At 43.1% G+C, this 23,226-nt stretch overlaps 1 protein-coding gene across 4 annotated transcripts in view; it reads left to right on the forward strand.

Moving 5' to 3' along the window:
- Positions 1-21,410, forward strand: part of SLC25A38 (solute carrier family 25 member 38) — a 36,554-nt gene extending 15,144 nt beyond the window's left edge. For 3 of the 4 annotated variants that reach the window (XM_058183993.1, XM_058183994.1, XM_058183991.1), the window contains 2 exons: positions 11,659-20,364; positions 20,925-21,410. In XM_058183993.1, coding sequence (XP_058039976.1) covers positions 11,659-11,781 — 123 coding nt within the window. In that variant the 3' untranslated portion in view covers positions 11,782-20,364; positions 20,925-21,410. The remainder of the gene's footprint in view (positions 1-11,658; positions 20,365-20,924) is intronic. The other variant, XM_058183992.1, reaches the window with a different exon arrangement.
- The last annotated feature ends 1,816 nt before the right edge of the window (positions 21,411-23,226 follow it).

Consider the following 23,226-nt stretch of genomic DNA (forward strand, 5'->3'; position numbering starts at 1 on the left):
AGCCAGACATCCTAGAATGTGAAGTCAAATGGGCCTTAGGAAATCTGAGCAACAACATAGCTAGTGGAGGAGATAGTATTCCAGCTGAGCTATTCAAAATCTTAAAAGACGAAGCAGTAAAAGTGCTACACTCAATTTTCCAGCAAATTTGGAAAACTCAACAATGGCCACAGGATTGGAAAAGGTCAGTTTACATTCCAATTCCAAAGAAAGGCAATGCCAAAGAATGTTCAAACTATTGCACCATTGCACTAATTTCACATGCTAGTAAGGTTATGCTTAAAATCCTACAAGCTAGGCTCCAGCAGTATGTGGATCGAGAACTACCAGAAGTTCAGGCAGGATTTCGTAGAGGCAGAGGAACTAGAGATCGAATTGCCAACATACGCTGGATCATGGAGAAAATTAGGGAGTTCCAGAAAAACATCTACTTCTGCTTCATTGACTATGCTAAAGCCTTTGATTGTATGGATCACAACAAATTGTAGCAAGTTCTTAAAGAGATGGGAGTACCAGACCATCTTATTTGTCTCTTGAGAAACCTGTATGCGGGTCAAGAAGCAACAGTGAGAACTGGACACGGAACCACTGATTGGTTCAAAATTGGGAAAGGAGTCCAGCAAGGCTGTATTCTATTGCCATATCTATTTAACTTATATGCAGAGCACATCATGAGAAAGGCGGGGCTGGATGAATCAAAAGTTGATTAAGATTGCCGGGAGAAATATCAACAACCTCAGATATGCAGATGATACCACTCTAATGGCAGAACGCGAAGAGGAACTAAAGAGCCTCTTGATGCGGGTGAAGGAGGAGAGTGCAAAAGTTGGCTTGAAACTCAACATTAAGAAAACTAAAATCATGGCATCCGGCCCTCTCAATTCCTGGCAGATAGATGGGGTGGAAATGGAGATAGTGACAGATTTTATTTTCCTGAGCTCCAAGATCACTGCAGATGGGGACTGCAGCCAAGAAATTAAAAGACGCTTGCTCCTGGGGAGCTATGGCAAATCTAGACAGTGTACTAAAAAGCAGCGACATCACCCTGCCAACAAAAGTGTGTATAGTCAAGGCTATGGTTCTTTGAGGCCTTTGAATTTTGGTGCTGCAGAAGACTTCTGCGAGTCCCTTGGACTGCAAGGTGATCAAACCAATCAGTGCTAGAGGAGATCAACCCTGACTGCTCTTTAGAAGGCCAGATCCTGAAGATGAAACGTCAGGATAAGTGTCAGGAAATTTCTCCTTAGTTCTAAGTTGCTTCTTTCCTTGATCAGTTTCCACCCATTGCTTCTTGTTCTACCCTCAGGTGCTTTGGAGACAAGCCCAACTCCCTCTTCTTTGTGGCAACCCCTGAGATATTGGAACACTGCTATCATGTCTCCCCTAGTCCTTCTTTTTATTAAACTAGACATACCCAGTTCCTGCAACCATTCTTCATATGTTTTAGCCTCCAGTCCCCCAGTCATCTTTGTTGCTCTTCTCTGCACTCTTTCTAGAGTCTCAGCATCTTTTTTACATTGCGGCAACCAAAACTGAATGCAGTATTCCAAGTGTGGCCTTACCAAGGCCTTATAAAGTGGCACTAACACTTCACGTGATCTGGATTCTATCCCTCTGTTTATGCAGCCCAGAACTGTGTTGGCTTTTTTAGCAGCTGCTGCATACTGCTGGCTCATATCTAAATGGTTGTCCTCTAGGACTCCAAGATCCCTCTCACAGGTACTACTATTGAGCAAGGTACCACATATACGGTACCTGTGCATTTTGTTTTTCTTGCCTAAATGTAGAACCTTACTTTTTTCACTATTGAATTTCATTTTGTTAGATAGCGTCCAATGTTCAAGTCTGTCAAGATCCTTCTGTAACTTGAGTCTATCTTCTGGACTGTTGGTTATTCCTGCCAGCTTGGTGTCATCTGCAAATTTGATGAGTTCCCCATCTATCCCCTTGTCCAAGTCATTGTTGAAGATGTTCAAGAGTACTGGGCCTAAAACAGAGCCTTGGGGTACTCCACTGCATATTTCATTCCATGTGGACACAGTTCCATTGAGGACTACATGTTGAGTGCGGTTGGTCAGCCAGTTACGAATCCATCTGGTGGTGGTGCTGTCTAACCCACATTTTTCTACTTTATCTAGTAGTAGGTTATGGTCTACTTTATCAAATGCTTTACTGAAGTCCAAGTAAATTATATCGACAGCATTTCTCTGGTCTACTAATTTTGTAACTTTAGCATCCTCTTTATTCTTCTTCTTCCATTAAAATTTCCAAATTAGATGTTCGTTTCCTCGCCGGGACACCTTTTAAAGTTTTTTTTTTTAAATCCCTTTTTACCTGTGAATTGGCCAATCACTCACTCAATACCAATACTCCGCTTAAACACTGCTCCTGGACAAAATCTTATTCCAGTTGCCCCAGCTTCAAAATGGTCATTTTTAATGGCCACCAGCCCCCCAGCCAGTTCAAAGAGCTGCCTCCAACCTTTTGAGGAACTTGTCTGTTCCTCTTGGTTGTCTGAAGCATCTCTCCTTCTCCACTGTCCCTACAGGACAGTTCTGGTCCGAAGACCCCCAACAGCAGTTTGTCTGGCTGGATTTTCGTGAGGCTCGTCGGTGCCTCCTATTTTTGATCCAGTCTTGCTGCGATGCTTTTAGTTTTTCGGCTATGAGCCTGTTGATGGCAGATGTGTCTTAATGCCAAGCTTACAGGAATTCCCCAGCATTTTTGGATTTAACTTGATCTAGGATATTCATAATTTCCCAGTTGAAACTTTAGTTAACTCTGTGTGTTGTGAAATTAAGGAATTTTCTTTATGTCTTCTGATTGCTAGTTGGTATTTATGAATGTGTTCTGCTAATCTTTTGCCTGCCTCCAAGCTCAGATAACTCAGAGGTCAAATGCTACTGGTTTGCTCCAGTTCGGGTGAACCGGTAGTGATAAAAACTACCAATTCAGGCGAACCAGTAGTTAGCTACTGGTTCAGTTGAACTAGTAGTTTAAAAAGCTCCCGGTTCGCTTGAACCGTAGTTAAAAAAAGCTACGATCCGACGATCAGCTGTGCCGTGCAGTTTAGTTTTTCTAGAAAGCAGGAAACCATGCAGAACAGCTGATTTCCCCCCCCCCCAATTGCTGTTCTACTTACCTTCCCAAGCCTGCTTTTGGTGTCTACTGTTCATGCACGTATAGCATGACCAAACCGGTAGCTTTTAAAATGTGCAGTGCGCATTTGGTGCACATTGCACATGTGTGCCCAGTACACATTTGGTGCACATGCACAGCACACACTTGGTGCACACCGCATGCTTGATGCAGAGTACGCATGCACAGTCAGCTAACCAGTAGCAAACAGGTTCAGATTTCATCACTGAGATAACTCCAAGGACTCCATATTGCCAGTATTAAAAAAAGCAGGTGAAGTAAACAGCCCAAGACCTGGCAAGGGCTAGGAGAAGGAGACAGATTCTGACTACTCCAATACTAAGCCTTAAAATGAAACATATATAAAATCAAAATCGAGAAATAGACAGGAAACGCTACCTCTGCTAAGAAGCTGAAGAAACAGTGGACCACCTTGTTAGCTGCTGCAAGAAAATGGCATAGATGGCATACAAACACCAGCACGACATAGTAGCAACAATGATGCATTGGAATTTTGGCAAAAAATACAATTTTCTATAAGCAAGAACTTATGGAACCACAAAAATGGACAAAGTAATAGAAAATGAAGAAGCCCGAACTTTAGAACAGAAAAGCATCTGCCACACAGCAGCCCAGATTTAACAATTTTAATAAGAAAGACAAAAAAAGTCTGGATAGTGGACATGGCAATACATAGAGACAGCTGAACAAAATACAAAAAAAACCTGGAGAAAATCACAAAATACAAAGATCTGAAAATAAAAGTAGAACAACCACGGCAAAAGAAAGCAAAAACAGTACCAATAGTAATAGGCATCTTAGGTACATACAACTAGAGCACCATTTGATCCCAAGTAATGGTTACAGGATATAAATTATTTAATTTATAGTTACAGGACATACATTATTTAAACTCTCTTCATTCTGTTTTTTGGGACAGAACACCCATGGTTTATTGATAAATGATCTCTTGTGGAAGAAAAACAGAGGAAGCATAACTTGTGTTTATCTTGTATTAATCTCTTTATCTCTAATGCTTTTCACATCTCTGTAAAGTCAGGGTAGAATGTGGGTGGTGGTCTATTTATTTATTTATTTATTTATTAAATTTCTATACCGCCCTTCTCCCGAAGGACTCAGGGCAGTTTACAGCCAACATAAAACAGTATTTATAAATAAAATTAAAAGACAATATAAAAATCTAATTCAAATTGGCTAGCACCTATTAAAATTATTCAAAGAACAATAATAAAACCCCACTTAAAACAGTAGTACATTAGGCCAACCCTGCGCGATGAAATAAAAAAGTATTGAGCTCGCATCGGAAGGTCCGGAGGTCGGGGAGTAATTGTAACTCCAGAGGAAGCTCATTCCAGAGGGTAGGTGCCCCCACAGAGAAGGCTCTCCCCCTGGGGGTCGCCAGCCGGCATTGTTTGGCTGACGGCACCCTGAGGATACCCTCCCTGTGGGAGCATACAGGTCGATGGGAGGCTATCAGTGGCAGCAGGCGGTCCCGTAAATAGCCCGGTCCTGTGCCATGGAGTGCTTTAAAGGTGGTTACCAACACCTTGAATTGCACCCGGAAGACTACCGGCAACCAGTGCAGCCTACGCAGGAGGGGTGTTATATGGGAGCCATGAGTAGCTCCCTCTATCACCCGCGCAGCCGCATTCTGGACCAGTTGGAGCCTCCGGGTGCCCTTCAAGGGGAGCCCCATGTAGAGAGCATTACAGTAGTCCAGACAGGAAGTGACGAGGGCATGAGTGACCGTGCATAAGGAATCCCGGTCTATGAAGGGGCGCAACTGGCGTATCAGGCGCACCTGATAAAAAGCTCCCCTGGAGACGGCCATCATGTGATCTTCTAATGACAGCCGAGCATCCAGGAGAACGCCCAAGTTACGGACCCTCTCCATAGGGGCCAACGACTCGGCTCCAACAGTCAGGGATGGAACCAGCTGACTGTACTGGGATGCCGACATCCACAGCCACTCAGTCTTGGAGGGATTGAGTCGGAGCCCATTTCTCCCCATCCAAACCTGCACGGCCTCCAGACACCGGGACATCACGTCAACAGCCTCGTTGGGGTGGTCAGGGGTGGAAATGTATAGCTGAGTATTATCAGCGTACCAATGATATTGCACCCCAAAACCACTGATGATCTCACCCAGCGGCTTCATATAGATGTTGAACAGGAGAGGCGAGAGAACCGATCCCTGTGGCACCCCACACGTGAGGCGCCTTGCGGCTGACCTCTGCCCCCCTGCCAACACCCTCTACGACTGGTCAGAGAGATAGGAGGAGAACCACTGAAAAATGGTGCCCCCCACTCCCACTCTCTCCAGTCGTCGCAGCAGGATACCATGGTCGATGGTATCAAAAGCCGCTGAGAGGTCTAACAGGACCAGGACAGAGGAACAACCCCTATCCTGAGCCTTCCAGAGATCATCTACAAACGCGACCAAAGCCGTCTCCGTGCTGTTCCCAGGTCGGAATCCGGACTGGAACGGTTTTAGATAGACAGTTTCATCCAGGTACCGGGGAAGCTGACGTGCCACCACACTTTCAACAACCTTCGCCACAAAGTGAAGGTTGGAGACAGGACAGTAATTCGATAATTCTCCTGTTCAACATCTATATGAAGCCGTTGGGTGAGATCATCAATGGCTTTGGGGTGAGGTACCAACTGTACGCTGACGATACGCAGCTGTACTTCTCCACCCCAGGCCACCCCAATGAAGCTATCGAAGTACTGTCCCGGTGTCTGGAAGCCGTACGGGTCTGGATGGGGAGAAACAGGCTCAAGCTCAATCCCTCCAAGACGGAGTGGCTGTGGATGCCGGCACCCTGGTACAGTCAGCTGCAGCCGCGGCTGACTGTTGGGGGCAAATCATTGGCCCCAGTGGAGAGGGTGCGCAACTTGGGCGTTCTCCTGGATGGGCGGTTGTCTTTTGAAGATCACTTGACGACCGTCTCCAGGAGAGCTTTTTATCAGGTTCGCCTGATCCGCCAGTTGCGCCCCTTCCTTTACCGGGATGCCCTATGCACGGTCACTCATGCTCTTGTTACCTCTTGCTTGGATTACTGCAATGCTCTCTACATGGGGCTCCCCTTGAAGAGCACCCGGAGGCTCCAGTTCGTTCAGAATGCAGCTGCGCGGGTGATAGAGGGAGCCGCACATGGCTCCCATGTAACATCACTCCTGCGCAGGCTGCACTGGCTACCTGTGGTCTTTCGGGTGCACTTCAAGGTTTTGGTTACTACCTTTAAAGCGCTCCATGGCTTAGGGCCAGGGTATTTACGGGACCGCCTACTGCTACCGAATGCCTCCCACTGACCCGTAGGCTCACACAGAGAGGGACTTCTCGGGGTGCCGTCCGCCAAGCAATGTCGGCTGGCGGCCCCCAGGGGAAGGGCCTTTTCTGTGGGGGCTCCCACCCTCTGGAATGAACTTCCCCCTGGACTTCGTCAACTGCCTGATCTTCGGACCTTCCGCCGTGAGCTGAAGACTTATCTGTTTATTCGCGCAGGACTGGCATAGGAATTTTAAATAGCTTTTAATAGTTGATATAAATTTTATGGGTTTTTTTTTACGGTTTTAAATGTTTTAATCTGGCCTTATATCTAATAAATTTTTAAACTATTTTTTATTTGTATATTATTGCTGTTTTATCTTGGCTGTGAACCGCCCTGAGTCCTTCGGGAGAAGGGCCGTATAAAAATCCAATAAATAAATAAATAAATAAATAAATAAATAAATAAATAAATAAATAAATAAATAAATAAATAAATAAATAAGTAAGATAAAATAGCTGGATCCAGGGAAGGCTTCTTGAGAAGGGGCCTCACCACCGCCTCTTTCAAAGCAGACAGGAAGACACCCTCCCTCAAAGAAGCATTGACAATTCCCTGTAGCCAGCCTCATGTAACCTCCTGTGTGGCCAGTACCAGCCAGGAGGGACACAGGTCCAATAAACATGTGGTCGCATTTAGCCTCTCTAGTATCCTGTCCATGTCCTCGGGAGTCACAGAATCAAACTCATCCCAGATAACATCATCAAGAACAGCCTCCGTCATCCCACCTGAATCTACCCCATCAGAGTCAGAGTTCAGCCCATCCCGAATCTGAGCAATTTTTTTTTAAATTAATTAATTAATTTATTTGATTTTTATACCGCCCTTCTCCCGAAGGACTCAGGGTGGTGTACAGGCAGCAGTAAAAAATAACAATACAATGTACAATTTAAAATAGAAATTAAGAAACTTATTATAATTAGCCTAGCATTTAAAAAATTTATAAAACTAAACCCCATTTAAAATAAATAACAAATTTAAAATCAATTAAATTTAAAATTTATAAAAATTAAAAAATTTAAGCCAGCCCTGCGCGAATGAAAAGGTGTGTCTTCAGTTCGCGGTGGAAGGTCCGAAGGTCAGGTATTTGGCGTAAACCCGGGGGAAGCTCGTTCCAGAGTGTGGGAGCCCCCACAGAGAAGGACCTTCCCCTGGGGGCCGCCAGCCGACATTGCTTGGCGGACGGCACCCTGAGAAGTCCCTCTCTGTGAGAACGTACTGGTCAGTGGGAGGCATACGGTAACAGCAGGCGGTCCCGTAAGTACCCGGGCCCTAAGCCATGGAGCGCTTTAAAGGTCGTAACCAAAACCTTAAAGTGCACTCGGGAGGCCACAGGTAGCCAGTGCAGCCTGCGCAGGAGCGGTGTTACGTGGGAGCTACGCGAGGCTCCCTCTATCACCCGCGCGGCTGCATTCTGGACTAACTGAAGCCTCCGAGTGCACTTCAAGGGGAGCCCCATGTAGAGAGCATTACAATAATCCAAGCGGGAGGTAGCAGGCGCATGAGTGACTGTGCACAAGGCATCCCGATCAAGGAAGGCGCAACTGCGAACCAGGCGAACCTGGTGGAAGGCCCTCCTGGCGACGGCCGTCAACTGATCTTCAAGCGACAGCCGTTCATCCAGGAGGACCCTAAGCAGCGCACCCTATCCTTTGGGGCCAATAACTGCGCCTCAACAGTCAGCTGCGGCTGCAGCTGACTGAATCGGATGCCGGCATCCACAGCCACTCCGTCTTGGAGGACTGAGCTTGAGCCTGTTTCTCCCCATCCAGACCCGTCGGCTTCCAGACACCGGGACAACACTTCAACAACTTCATTGGGGTGGCCGGGGTGGAAAAGTACAGCTGAGTGTCATCAGCGTACAGCTGGTATCTCACCCCGAAGCCACTGATGATCTCACCCAACGGCTTCATGTAGATGTTGAACAGAAGGGGCGAGAGGATCGACCCCTGCGGCACCCCACAAGTGAGGCACCTCGCGATCGACCTCTGCCCCCCTGTCAACACCGTCTGCGGCCGGTCGGAGAGATAGGAGGAGGACCACCGATACACGGTGCCCCCCACTCCCAATCCCTCCAACCGGCGCAGCAAGATACCATGGTCGATGGTATCAAAAGCCGCTGAGAGGTCTAATAGGACCAGGGCAGAGGAATAACCCCTATCCCTGGCCCTCCAGAGATCATCCACCAATGCGACCAAAGCTGTCTCCGTGCTGTATCCGGGTTGGAAGCCGGACTGGAACGGGTCTAGATAGACGGATTCATCCAGGTACTGGGGTAGCTGTCGCGCCACGGCACTCTCTACAACCTTCGCAACGAAGCGAAGGTTGGAGACTGGACGGTAATTACCCAAAATAGCTGGGTCCAAAGAGGGCTTCTTGAGGAGGGTATCATGCAGACAGTATCACTGTCCAAAATCCTCAGCACGCCCCTACAAGGTGTCCTCCCGCGCTCCCTGATAAAGTAGGGAGCGGGTCACCCTAAACAGGGCGGCTGGGCGATTATCTGCCGATGCAATAAGAGTGGAAAAATACTCACGTTTTGCCACCCTTATCGCTACTAGATAGGTCTGAATATGAGACCTAACTAGTGTTCGATCAGATTCAGAATGGCTGACCCTCCAATCACTTTCTAGGCGTCTTTTCCGGCACTTCATCTCTCTCAGCTCCTCGGAATACCAAGGCACTGGTCGAGATTGGTGCCGGGTCAGAGGCCGCAAAAGCACAACTCGGTCCAAAGCCCCTTCGCCGACCTTTCCCAGGCGGCGACTAGTTCTTCCGCCGAGCCATGAGCTAGGTCCTCAGGAAGTGGCCCAAGCTCCGTCAGAAACCTCTCCGGGTCCATGAAGCGCCTGGGACGGAACCAACAAATCGATTCCGTCTCCCTGCGGTGTGGGTTGGTGGTTCTGAAGTCAAGTCGAAGGAGCGAATGATCTGACCATGACAGGGAGTTGATAACTAAGTCCCCTAATTCTAGATCATTCTGCTACTGTCCCAAGACAAAAATCAGATCCAGAGTGTTTCCCCTGTTGTGAATGGGACCATTAACTAACTGGGTCAGGTCCAAGGCCGTCATGGAAGCCATGAACTCCCGAGCCGCCGCCGATGATTCGCCAACCAACGGCAAGTTGAAATCCCCCATAACCATAAGTCTGGGGGTATCAACTGCAGTCCCAACTAACACCTTCAGCAGCTCGGGCAAGGCTGCTGCCATGCAGCAAGGAGCCAGGTACGTGACTAGCAAGCCCACCTGCATCCCCTGACCCCACTTCACAAGGAGAGACCCATATCCGGCTATCTGCGGCACAGTGACTTCCCTCAATTTCAGATCTTCTTTGATGATAACTGCCACCCCCCCACCCCTGCCTTGCCCCCTCGGCTGATGAAATGCACGGAAGCCCGGTGGGCACATTTCAACAAGCCCCCCCCCTCTGTGCCCAACCAGGTCTCCGAAATGCCCACTAGGTCCGCACCCCCCTCCTGTATAAGATCACAAATGAGGGAGGCTTTATTCAACACGGACCTGGCATTACACAACATCAGCCGAAGGTCTAGGCTCTGAGGATTCCCGCTACACGGGGTACCGGAAAAGTCCGAGGACCCGGAGTGCGCGACTGCTCGCAAACAGCGGGTACGCACTCTCCGAACATGATGTGGGCCCCCACTTCCGCCATATCTGCCCCTACCAATTACTGTGCCGATGGAATAACCCTCATAGGGTCGAGGCCCAGCTTCCTTAGGAATTTGAGAGCTAATCAATATGCTGGTGACAGTTCTTTGTAGTATCAGGAGAATCCAAGTATATTCTAAAACGGGTCTGCAACCCACAGCTCCGGAGCCACATGTGGCTGTTTTATCCCTCTGCTGTGGCTCCCTCCTTTCATCCCTCTGTTGTGGAGAGAAGCAGCCGGGCTGATTCTCCAGTACCTTGTATCTTGCTGGGTCTTGTGGGTGCTTCTTCTGGCTCTTGTTGGTGCTGGGCACGCCTCGGTTACTCGGGGAAATGCGTGACCTGCTCTCCTTCCAGAGACACTGGTCCAACACAGCTGCAGCTGACGCCATTGCTGTTGCTGCCTTCATGGCCTGCCCACTGCTCTTGTACTGACTTGCACAACACAACACTGCCTTGCACAGCACAATGAAATTTAGCACTCTTCATAATGGGGGAGACGAGGTCCCCTCCTCCTCCTGAAGCCCATTACAATGCAGAACCGCAATGCAACCCTGCCCCATTTGCCCCTGGCAACAGCAGCATTGTCAGCCGTGACACAAGTCGGGCCAGTGTCTCAGAGCAGAAAGCAGATTGTGCGTCTCCCCAAGCAACCGAGGCACCTCCAATACCAACAAAGGCCAGAAGTAGCCACCCGCCATTTCCTGCTGCAGTTGGGCAGTGAGACCCAGCTAGAGATGAAGTGCTGGAGAATCAGAATAAGAAAGGCACAGAGAGTGACAGACACACACACACAGACACACATAGAGAGAGCGAGAGAGACAGACAGACAGAGACACAGAGAGAAAGGGAGAGAAAGAGTGACACAGAGACAGACACACACACACACACACAGAGAGAGAGAGAAAGAGAGAGAGAGGTGAACAACACAACTGAGGCCGGATGTGGCAAGAGGTAGCTGGGCGGGGAGGGATGAGGCGGGGCCAGGCAGGGCAAATAATTTAACAACCAATTCTCTGCCCTAATGACCAGCTGGGTAAGTGTGGCTGGGGGGTGTCATGTGACTGGGTGGGTGATGGTGAATTGGCCATATCCACCCAGTCACGCTAGTTGTTAAATTATTGGCTCCCGATGTTTTATTTTCTGTGGGAAACAGGTCCAAATGGCTCTTTGAGTGTTTAAAGTTGCAGAGCTCTGTTCTAAAATGTTATCTTGATACTAGGTTGTGGGGGGTGATACTTGGAATGGGTAAGGTATTAGTTTCGGATGAGGAAGGTTGCATTCTCTTAAAAGAAGTAGATATATAGTTTTGACATATGTGGCAAGATGGGTGCCAAATAAATAAATAAAATATTGTTAACTCATTCTATCACTGGTTGACTAAGTGACTTCTATAGTTAGTAGTTTCTATTTCCATCTTTGGTTAAAGATTAATCTTTAATAATGATCATGCAGAACTGATGCTTAAGAAGATGATGGTGGTTATTTTTTTTCCTACAGAATTATGGACTGGCTGGATTTTTCCATGGTGCTGTTCCACGAGCTTTGCGACGCACATTGATGGCAGCAATGGCATGGACTGTATACGAACAAATGATGGCTAAAATGGGTTTGAAATCCTAAGGGATACGGCAAGAAATAATCCCTCTACCTTTATTTTTCCGCTTACTGTTATTGCTTGGCAAGACTTGTGTTTGGAGTAGTCCTATGTGAAAGGTCACTTGCTTAGGCAGTTTTTATCTATATACTGAATTGCCAAAACAGTGGCTCAGAATCTTTAGAAATATGAGTGAATGGAGTAGAATGTGACAGCATGGGGAGATATTTTAGGATATCCAGAATATCCAGAATTGGAAATTGTATGAACATCTGTCTTTTTTGTTGTTTAGTAAGTACTGATAGAAGAGAGCATTCATAGTTCAGGTTTGAACTGTGAGGTCCTTAGTGTTCTCTGAGCTTGGTGTTTTTTTGCAGACATTTCATTACCAACTAGGCAACATTGTCAGTGAAAACCAAGGATCCTATTGTTTAGTAAGTATGAATTGTTCTAAAAAGCCATTTTACCCACAGGAACTTTTTCAAATTTTGTCAAACTTTTGACAATTTTATTCAATGAATTGTTGAATACTTTTTGCAGTTGAGATGCTAGAATTGTGATGGCAAACCTATGGCACATGTGCCAGAAGTGTCACAGAGCCCTCTCTACTGGCATGTGCGCCGTTTCCCCTGGTCAGATCTTCGTGGTGTTTCTTTCGTGAGCTTCTGTTTCCCTGCAAACAACAAAACAAAAGCTTACGAAAGAAAAAGATCTTATCTCTTTCCGTGCTGCTGGTGTTGGGATGCCCCACCTCCTGCCGGTCAGCTGGTTTTTGGGTCTCTGCTGCACATGGATGCATGTCCGCGCATGTGCTTGCATGACTGCACATGCGCACATTTGCACATGTCGCACACACCTTTCAGTTTGGGCAGGCGTGCGTGCGCAGTTTGGGCACTCAGTGTCTAAAAGTTTTGCCATCACTGTTCTAGAACTTAGAAACATTATTCTTGCTGTTTTCAATATCCAGAATTGTGTCCTGCATTTCTTCTCTACTTTCAATATAGTTCTTGTTATATACTCAACCAAAAAAATCTGAGGGAAGCCTGGCAAAGGATTTCATCAAGAAAATCTCATTTACTGTTTGCTTGAGACAATTGTTAAAGAAAATTAATGCTAAAGTAAAAGACTAAATTTGACATTTTGATTAAAAATAATACTAGGATATCATTTTGTCATTTCTCAAGCAGCTTTCTTCAGTCTTGCTTCATCCAGGCTTGTTGGCACTGAGGCTTTCAAAAGCGATATTTAATATAGCTAGAATTGCAGTTCCAGCATAAATGGACAGTTCTGGTTTGTAGAAATATTTTTCTTAGAGTCTTACTTCTGCCAAATTCATAATGAAACATTGCTTCGATATTCCTGATTTATTGTTTATATATTCCTTTAATTATTACAAAATCAGCCAGTTTTTGTATGTCCAGTGTAACATCGTTTTCCATGTCATTCTTTTTTTTTTGAATTTTTTTTATTTTTTAATACAAACAAACATAAAAACATCTTCAATCAAATACAGTGTGTCGGTAGGTTGATTACAAATCTTTTGTGCAATTTCAACATGTATGTATCATTAATTTATCTATTCTTATATTTTGTCAATCTAGTATATATCCAAATATTTTAATCAATTCATCTTTAAATTGACTATAGTATTTTGTTCTCTCATTTCATACAAATCATTCTAAATTAATATTTTATCTTATTACATCATTTATTCCATCATCTTAAATCAATTATCATTCAAAAATTCATTCCTTATAAAAATATCTCTCAAATCTTTTTTAGCATATTTTCCCTTCTAACCATTGGTAGAATAAGTCCCATACCTTATAGTATTGTTTATCTTTCTGTTCTCTAATTTCAAATGTCAGTTTATTCATTTCTGCACATTCCATTATTTTCTTAATAATTTCATCTTGCAATGGTAATTTCTCATTTTTCCAGTTCTTAGCAAATACAATCCTAGCTGCTGTTACTATATTCACAATCAAATATCTCAATTCTCTATTGTAACTTTCGTAAATGCCATCTATAAAACATCTTATACAAATTCTCTTTATATGCAGTAAATATCGTCATCTTATAATTTTGCGTCCACAATTTTTGCCATATCTCTAAGTCAATCCCATGTCCCCGATTTTTCCCCCAAGCAATGATTGTCTCTTTAACTTGTTGTTCTTCTAATTTAACCTCTAATAAGTATCCATATAATTTCCTGATTAGATTATCATCGGTACCTGTTAACATTTTATCTAAATTAGTCAAATTGTTTTAAAAACCTTCTGTTTTGGAGTCTTTATCAAATCTGGAGTGTATTTGCAAATATGAAAACCAATTCATTTTTATACCTTGTGTTTCTAGTTCTTGCATAGTTTTTAGTTCACCCTTTTCATTCAACAACTCACTATATCTAACAATTTGTTCCTTTCTAAATACTATTGAATATGAAAATGCCTCAATAGTTGATACCCAGAATGGAATTTTTAAATAATAATTTTTCTTAATCCTTTCCCAGTTTAATAACAGAGCCTCTCTTATGAAATGTCTTCTAAAATACCCCTGTGTTTTAGCTTCCCCATACCATAAAAAGGCATTCTATCTTAATAACAAATCATGTCCTTCCAAACTCAATATTCTATTATTTCTTAAAGTTATCCATTCCTTAATCCACATCAAACTTGCTGCTTGGTGATATAATTCCCAATTAGGCAGACCAAAGCCTCCTCTTATTCTCGCATCTTGCAGTAATTTTAATTTTATCTTCGCTTTTTTACCTTGCCAAATATATTTCAACATTATTTTATTCAATTCTTCAAAATATCATTTCCCCAATCTAATTGGGATTGTCTGGAACAAGTATAAAATTCTAGGTGATATATTAATCTTAATCATAGATATTCTTCCAATCAATGATAGTTGTAGGTTCTCTCATTTTGCCAAATCTGACACAATCTGTTGTTTGAGTTTACTATAATTATTCTCTTTAAGCGTATGACATCTTGCTGTCCAGTATATTCCCAAATATTTAACCTTATTTGTGACCTGCATCTCTGACCATTCTACCAATTCAACTTTTTCCTTTATTAACATATTTTTTGTTAATATCTTGTCTTTATTTATTTTCAATCCTGCCACTTTACCATATTCTCCTATCTTTATCTATCAATATAGTTATAGATTCTAATGGATCTTCAATAATAAAGACCAGGTCATCTGCAAATGCTTGTAGTTTATATTCTTCCTTTTGAATTTTCATGCCTTTTATTTCTTCTTCTTCTCTAATGTTTCTATTTAGTACTTCCAATGTTAGTACAAACAACAGAGGTGACAGCGGGCAACCTTGTCTTGTTCCTTTTTTTATTTGAATCGATTCAGTCAATTCTCTGTTTATCATTATTTTGGCTGTTTGTTTATAATATATAGCTTCTATAGCTTTAGTAAACTTTCTGCCAAAGCCCATCTGTTCCAGTTGTAATATCATAAAACGCCAATTCACATTATCAAAAGCTTTCTGTGTGTCAAGGAAAATCAAAGCCATCTGTTTTTCAGGATGGGCCTCATAATACTCAGGGTATCCAGAATTATCCTCATATTGTCTTTAATATGTCTTTTGGGCAGAAATCCATTTTGATCAGAGTGTGTAAAATTATTTAAATACCTTTTAAGTCTTTCTGCCAATATTAAAGCAAAGATTTTATAATCTGAATTTAACAAATATATAGGTCTATAGTTCTTAATTTGCTGCAAATCAGTTTCCTCTTTCGGGATGTGTGATGTAGGCTCTGTCCATGTCTCAGGTAATTTCTTCTTTAACATCACTTCATTCATGACTTCCAGTAGTAGGAGACTCAATGACTCCTGAAATGTTTTGTAATATTCTGCTGGAATATTCCTATTTAAAATTAATAATTAGAGAGTTGAATGTTGCATGCATTATCTTTGAAACTGTGGTATAAATACTGCCAAATGATGGGCTAAACATTCTATCAGTAATTAAATGGCATGGGGAATAGGAATTATAATCCATGGCGGACCAGAGATACCAAGCTAGTACTAAACACTGCTCCTGGGTTACTGTTTTGATCAAGACTGTCATCTTACATTTTTCTAAACAGATTATACTTTGCTGTTCTGTGCATTTCTTACTCCAAAGATTAGTCTTGAAAGTATGCTGCATTACCTTTTTAGAAGACTAGTTTGATGTGTATTTTCATAGCTAATGAAGGCAGAAAATTATTGTTGGAAAAGTGGTTATTTAAACTTATTTCCATGCAGTTCTGCTGATTAATAGCTATGCTTTCCTTGATGGTAAGAAATCTCTTTATCTCCAAAGATCTGAAGCATTGGAATCTACAAGAGGACTTACTTATTTGGGCTATGAAGGAAACCCAACACATGTTTTAAATGCTTGTCTTGGATTATTTTATTATTATTAAAAATCTATTTTAAAAAAATGCTTCCTTTTTTAAAAAGCAGATGTCCCTTTTCCTCCTGATTAGTTTGATCATTTTTGGTTCTTTTTGAAGTGAAATGCCTCATACTATTAAACCTAATCCTTTAATTTGCTTCTGAATACTAAATTGGTTGTAAACAAGTGTAGTGTAATACTTCTCTCTGCCACAGATCATGATGCTGTTACAAGCCATATTTATATATCATGCACAAAGGAAAGGAAGAAAGGTGATTATAACGCAGCATCAGCATAGTTTCCTAAGAAGAGGGCTTGCTCAGAAAAGGGTACAGACCTGTGAGTAAGATTTAAATGCCTATCCAAAATAACACAAGGCCATGCATTTAAGAGTTGGTGCTAGAATTCAAGAGGAAAGAAAACCACTAACACTACCAGCAAAGCTTTTTTATGGCATTTGGAAAGCATGAATCCTGGCTGTAGTAGAGATCATGTAGGGCATTGCTCATTCTGTTTTATGTTTGACCATATTGAACAATGGACCCTATCCAACAAAATGAATTTTAATGTGGAGAAAAGCAAAGCTTTATATTTAGGCAGGAGAAATCAGATATAAGTACAGATTAGGGGAGACCCGGCTTAGAAACAGTATCTTTGAGAGAGATCTTGGAGTCCTAGAGGATAATCATTTGAATATGAGCCAGCAATGTGCAGCAGCAGACAAAAAAGCTAATACAATCCTAGGTTGTATAAACAAAGGCATAGACTCAAGATCACATGAAATATTAGTGCCACTTTACAAAACCCTAGTAAGACCATACCTGGAATACGGCAACCAATTTTGTAAACATACTACAAAAAGGGTATTGAGACTTTGGGAAAAGTTCAGAGAAGAGCAATTAAGATGATCAAAGGCCTGGAGAGTAAACCATATGAAGAACAGCTACAGGTTTCGGGTCTGGCTAGTGTTTAAAGAAAAGAATAATTAGGGGTGACATGATAGCAGTATTCCAGTATTTTAGGGGCTGCCACAAAGAAGAAATTATTCTTCAAAGCACCAGAAGTCAGGACAAGAAATAATGGTTGGAAACTAATCAAAGAGAACCAAGCAGGAATTAAGGAGAAACTTCCTAACAGTTAGGACAATTAACCAGTTTAACAGCTTGCCTCCAGAAATTGAGGGTGTTCCATCACTGGAGGTTTTTAAGAAGAGATAGACAGTCACTTGTCTGAGATGGTATAGTTCCATGATGACGAACCTATGGCATGCGTGCCACAGGTGGCACATCGAGCCATATCTGTGGACATGTACACTCCCCTAGCTCAGTTCCGGCGTGGCATGTGTGCACTGGCCAGCTGATTTTTGGGCCTTCCGGGTCCACTGGAAGTAGGGAAATGGGCTGTTTCCTGCCTCTGGAGGGCCTCCAGGGAATGGGGAAGGTCATTTTTGCTCTCCCCAGGCTCCTAGAACATCTCACCCTGGGGAGGGTGAAAAATGGGCCTACCTGCTCCACTGTGCCATTGCGTGCCAAAAGCGGGGGGAGTGCGAGGTCATGTGCGCATGTGTTTGAGAGGTATGGTACATTGAATTATGGGTGTGGGCACACATGATCCCCCCAGCTCCCCCCGCTTTTGCCACGCGACAGCAAAAAGGTTAGCTATCACTGGTATAGGTTCTCCTGTTTGAGCAGTGGGGCTGGACTAGAACATCCAAGGTCCCTTTCTCCAAGATCCCTTTCTCCTATTCATAGAATAGAATAGAATAGAACAGAATAGAATAGAATAGAATAGATGTTTAAAACTTGAAATCTACACTCAAAGCAATTGACCATTTTCCTTTCTGTTTTCCCAATGGCAGACAGGATCCAATATATTTTCAAAATACAGGTTTGGCATCTAGGACAAAAACCATGATGTTTCTCAAGCACATATATTTGATGTACATGCTTCACAAATTGCTTGAACACCAGGCCACCATATTTAAGGAACTAAGTACCCTGGAACTGAAGCTAAGCAGTCTCAAACCACATCTGCCCCAAAGGCTGACATAATCTCTAGCCTAAACAGAACTTTTTTTTTAAAAAAGGCAAATAACAATGGTATTTGCTAACAATGCAGCTGACTGCATTTCTTTTTCACTATAAAATTCAAACTTTTAGCAGTCCAGTGCAAAGAAATAATTTACTGTTGGAATTGAATCAGAAATATGCTGTGATTTCATAGAAGTATTTTTTTTAAAATATCCTTTTTTATATGTATAAATAACTCAAGATGGAAAACATTATTTATTTGTATCCCACCTTTATCATTTTTACAAGTAACTCAAGATAGCAAACATATCCAATACTTTGCTCCTTCTATTTCCCAACAACAACCTTGTAAAATGAATTGTGTTAAGAAAGTATAACTGGCCAAAGTCATCAGGCAAACTTGAACTCACTCTGTCTTCTGCTTTCTAGCCTGATACCTTAACCATTAGATTAAATACTAACTCAGGTTAGTATTTCTAAGACAAAATAACTGAAATAAAAATAGTGGATAATTGGATATACTCTAGGAGCTAGCATGCTGTCTGCTGATAAACTTGTCAGCAAGTCCCAGGTGATTTATTGGCTATCATGACAAGCCCTGGATATTTCTTGGATAAAGAAATGGAACTAGCTGCATGTGCTGGTAATAGTAAGAGTCTTTCTTACAGTATATAGGATTTTTTTTAGTAATAAATTGATGTAATATATTTCTGTTTTTTAAAAAAGCATTTTTTCAATTAAATATCTTAGAAAAATCATGTATTTTCTAGTATGCTATTATATTAAATTTCACATTTTCTAATGGCAATGTCTTTTATTAGGTCAACTAAGGTAACAAATCAGTGTGGAAATTTAAATTATAGAAATAAAAGTAAAAATAAAAGAAATAATTACACATCTATTAAGTGACAAAGCCATCAGACATCATTGTTCCAGAAAATTCTTACTTTTCCACCTGGTAACATTCACTTCCAAAGGATGACGAAAAATCAATGAGATCAGCTGTTCTTGATTTGATACTAGCAAATAGGAAGAACTTAATTGAAACAGATCAACAATAATACTGAGGAAAATATAGCATCCTGCTCATGGCCAGAAACACCATGAAAGCATTCTGCACATGACCAGAAACACTTCCATGCGTACAGAGTGTCGCAGCAATCCCCACCACCACCAGATCTGGGTGGATAGTTTCATTGTGTTTCTGGTGATGTGCACAGTGCTTTCCTGGTGTTTCTGTCATGTGCAGAGTGCTTTTCCCCAAAGCTGGGTGGCTGATTTAATTGTGTTTCTGACCACGTGCAGAGTGCTTTTTGGGGGTTTCTGGTCATATGCAGAGTGCTCTCCTGTTTTTCTTGTCATATGCAAAGTGCTTTCCAATTGCAAGTTCCAATGTTGAGATGTCCTGAAAAGATGATGGCGAGTTGGCAGAGGGAACTTGGCAGTGGTGAGAAGGCTGCTCTCTGCTGACTGCATCGAGCTAGCAGCATCAAGTCATCCTAGACCCCTTGTAAGGTCTTGCCTCTCCAAATCTTCGCAAGAAAGCAGGACTCTTGGAACTGAAGTTGTTCCAAAAAGAACCTTTATTGAAAGGCTTGTAATAGCAAGAAGTCTAGGCAGGAACTAAATCTTCCCTCTTAAAAAACAGCAATTTAAAGCAGTGCAAACAAAACCCCTTCCACAGTACAGCAATGCAGGAAATAGACACTCACAACACAGCAATGCAGGAAACAGAAACAGAAACTTCATATAGAGATCTCTCCAAGCAGGAAATAGAAACAGAAACTTCATATAGAGATCCCTCCAATCCTCCCCCCCTCCCAGAATGCCAGCATCCCAATAGAAATATATGGTACCTGTCTTCCGGTGGTGCTGTCAGGGCGGCGCAGGGGGAAAAGCACAAGCTCCGTCCTTTATTTCTGATTTTTTTGTGATTAAGGACCCTTTGAAGGCATGTGGAGCTTGAAGAGGGGAATCCTGGAGATCGGTGAGGTGGTGTGCAAAGCAAGGGAAGCCCTCTTTAATCCAGTGAGAAGATGTCCCATCATTTCACCTGATAATGGTGGACCCGAGGCCATGACAGCCCACAAGAGGATTGGAAGAAAATATTAGCAGACTGTGTCTATTTTTCCTGGTGAGAAATTCTCCCATGTGTGGTGATTGGACCTGTCAAAGTAAGTAAATTTAAAAACTATTTGGCAAAACTAAAAGAAGTTCTGATAGAAAAGTAGCGGTGACTGAAAGAGACGAGCTGTGACTCCTCAAAAAAAAAAAAAAAGGAAACTGCCGAGGGAGAAGAGCAAAAAGGAAAGTAAGATCTGAATAAGACTGAAAGTGTGAAAATGAAAGTGGGAGAGTGTAGGACAGCGGTTCTCAACCTGTGGATCGCGACCCCGTTGGGGGTCGAATGACGATTTGCCAGGGGTCGCCTAAGACCATCGGAAATATGGGAAGTATACTTGTGAGTCGAAGAATCGTGAATTCGGCTTCATACACGATGAATTAAAAAAGAGAGAAATCTTTGCTCTGATGTCTCCCTCTTAAGCCAGCTGCAGTCACTCCCAATCGCTAGCCTAATCCAGCTTCAGGCATGATAAACTTAATAGGGGAGGAGTCTCCGCTTTAATGCCTCCGTCCTCAAGGCAATCGCAAGCAGTTCAGATCACTAGCCAATATGGCTTCAGGCGCGATAAATTAAAAAAAACAGTTTGCCGCTTTTTTTCCCTTTCTGCAGCTGCTGAGGCGCGCTGAGATCGCTGCCTAAAAAAAATTATTTTACGGTTGGGGTCGCCACATCGTGGGGAATTGTATTAAAGGGGTCGCAGCACTATAAAGGTTGAGAACTACTGATGTAGGAGAATAGTGGAAAGAAATGGAAAAGGAATAACTCGGAAAAGAAGAGTTGATTCGGCTGGAAAGATCTGAGACTGTGGAGAAAGTGATGCCAGAAAGAACAGATTGGTGACTTTCAGCAAACAAAGTGGAGAGAAAAGGGAGTGACTGGATCAAATTGGACTCTACCGGCGAAAGTAAGGATGCCAAGGAAAAGCAGTAAGGGAGTGACGAGAAAAAAGAAAGGGGAGCGGCAGCGATAAAGAGACTTGAATATAATATAATATTAAGTGATTAAGTGGAAAAAAAAATAGTGGTGTTGAGGAAACAAAGTTGGGATTAGCAAAAGAGTCGAAACATCTAAAAAAAAATAAAAGATATAACAGAGGCTTTGTCTCGTGGAATATCAATAAGGCTGATATATTATAGACAGTGATTAATAACTTGGAAATAGAAGCTTTCCTTTCTTTTGAATAGTTTGTTTGGCATTGTTTTGATATTTGATATTGTTCCTGTCGTAAGAGCATACTTAAAAATATATAGATCAAGTATTATTAGTAACCATTGATTAATTAGATTATAGTGAAGAGATACTGAATCTAAAAAACATTCAAGTTGCACACAAACTTTCTCTTCCTGAAACTATTGTATGCGACCTATCTCTTAACACCACACTTCTATTCTTACTATCCTATAGAGCCCCTGACTACAACGTTACTCATGCAAATATGTTAACCTCACTGCTAACATGGGCTACCTCTTGCCCATATCCCCTCATCTTCCTGGGTGACCTAAATCTACCTCTTATTAACTGGGCAACAAATGAATGTACAACTGATCCAATCCATACTACACTATACAACGCTGTTACAAACCTAGGTCTTGAACAACTTGTAACTAACAATACAAGACTCAACAACTGCCTTGACTTCATCTTCTGCAACAACACAAACTCAGTTTATGGACTACAAATAAAAGAACCCTTTTCCAACAGCGACCACTGCATGATTGACTTTCGTCTCAATATACGCCCTTACATAAATCGTCATAACAATAGTATTCCTAACTACAACTTCAAAAAAGCCAACTATGACCTTGTGTTTTTTTTTTTATCACATTTTTATACCGCCCTATCTCCCAAGGGACTCAGGGCGGTTTACAGCCTATTAAAAACACAAAAACACAAATATAAATACAAGATAAAACACTAATTAAAAAACTTATTGAATAAGGCCAAATTTAAAATTATAATTAAAATACTAAAACCCCATTAAAAACTGAATTAAAATTAACATCCTAGCCCAGTCCTGCGCAAATAAATAGATGTGTCTTAAGCTCGCGGCGAAAGGTTCGAAGGTCGGGAAGTTGACGGAGTCCCGGGTGAAGTTCGTTCCAGAGGGTGGGAGCTCCCACAGAGAAGGCCCTTTCCCTGGGGGTCGCCAGTCGGCACTGCCTGGCAGACGGCACCCCAAGGAGTCCCTCTCTGTGAGAGCGCACGGGTCGGTAGGAAGCAGTCGGTGGCAGCAGACGGTCCCGTAAATAACCCGGTCCTAAGCCATGGAGCACTTTGAAGATGGTTACCAAGACCTTGAAGCACACCCGGAAGGCCACAGGTAGCCAGTGCAGTCTGCGCAGGAGAGGTGTCACATGGGTGCCACGAGGGGCTCCCTCTATCACCCGCGCAGCTGCATTCTGGACTAACTGGAGCCTCCGGGTGCTCCTCAAGGGAAGTCCCATGTAGAGAGCATTGCAGTAATCCAGGCGAGATGTCACGAGAGCATGAGTGACTGTGCATAGGGCATCCCGGTCTAGGAAGGGGCGCAACTGGCGAACCAGGCGAACCTGGTAAAAAGCTCTCCTGGAGACGGCCATCAAATGGTCTTCAAAAGACAGCCATCCATCCAGGAGAACACCCAACTTGCGCACCCTTTCCATTGGGGCCAATGACTCGCTCCCAGTGGCTGTGGATGCCGGCACCCTGGTACAGTCAGCTGCAGCCGCGGCTGACTGTACCGGGGTGCCGGCATCCACAGCCACTCTGTCTTGGAGGGATTGAGCTTGAGCCTGTTTCTCCCCATCCAGACCCGTACGGCCTCCAGACACCGGGACAGCACTTCGACCGCTTCGTTGGGGTGGCGCGGTGTGGAAAAGTACAGCTGAGTATCATCAGCGTACAGTTGATACCTCACACCGAAACCACTGAT

This window comes from Ahaetulla prasina, chromosome 4 (genome assembly GCF_028640845.1).
Source record: "Ahaetulla prasina isolate Xishuangbanna chromosome 4, ASM2864084v1, whole genome shotgun sequence".
Taxonomy (NCBI): Eukaryota; Metazoa; Chordata; class Lepidosauria; order Squamata; family Colubridae; genus Ahaetulla; species Ahaetulla prasina.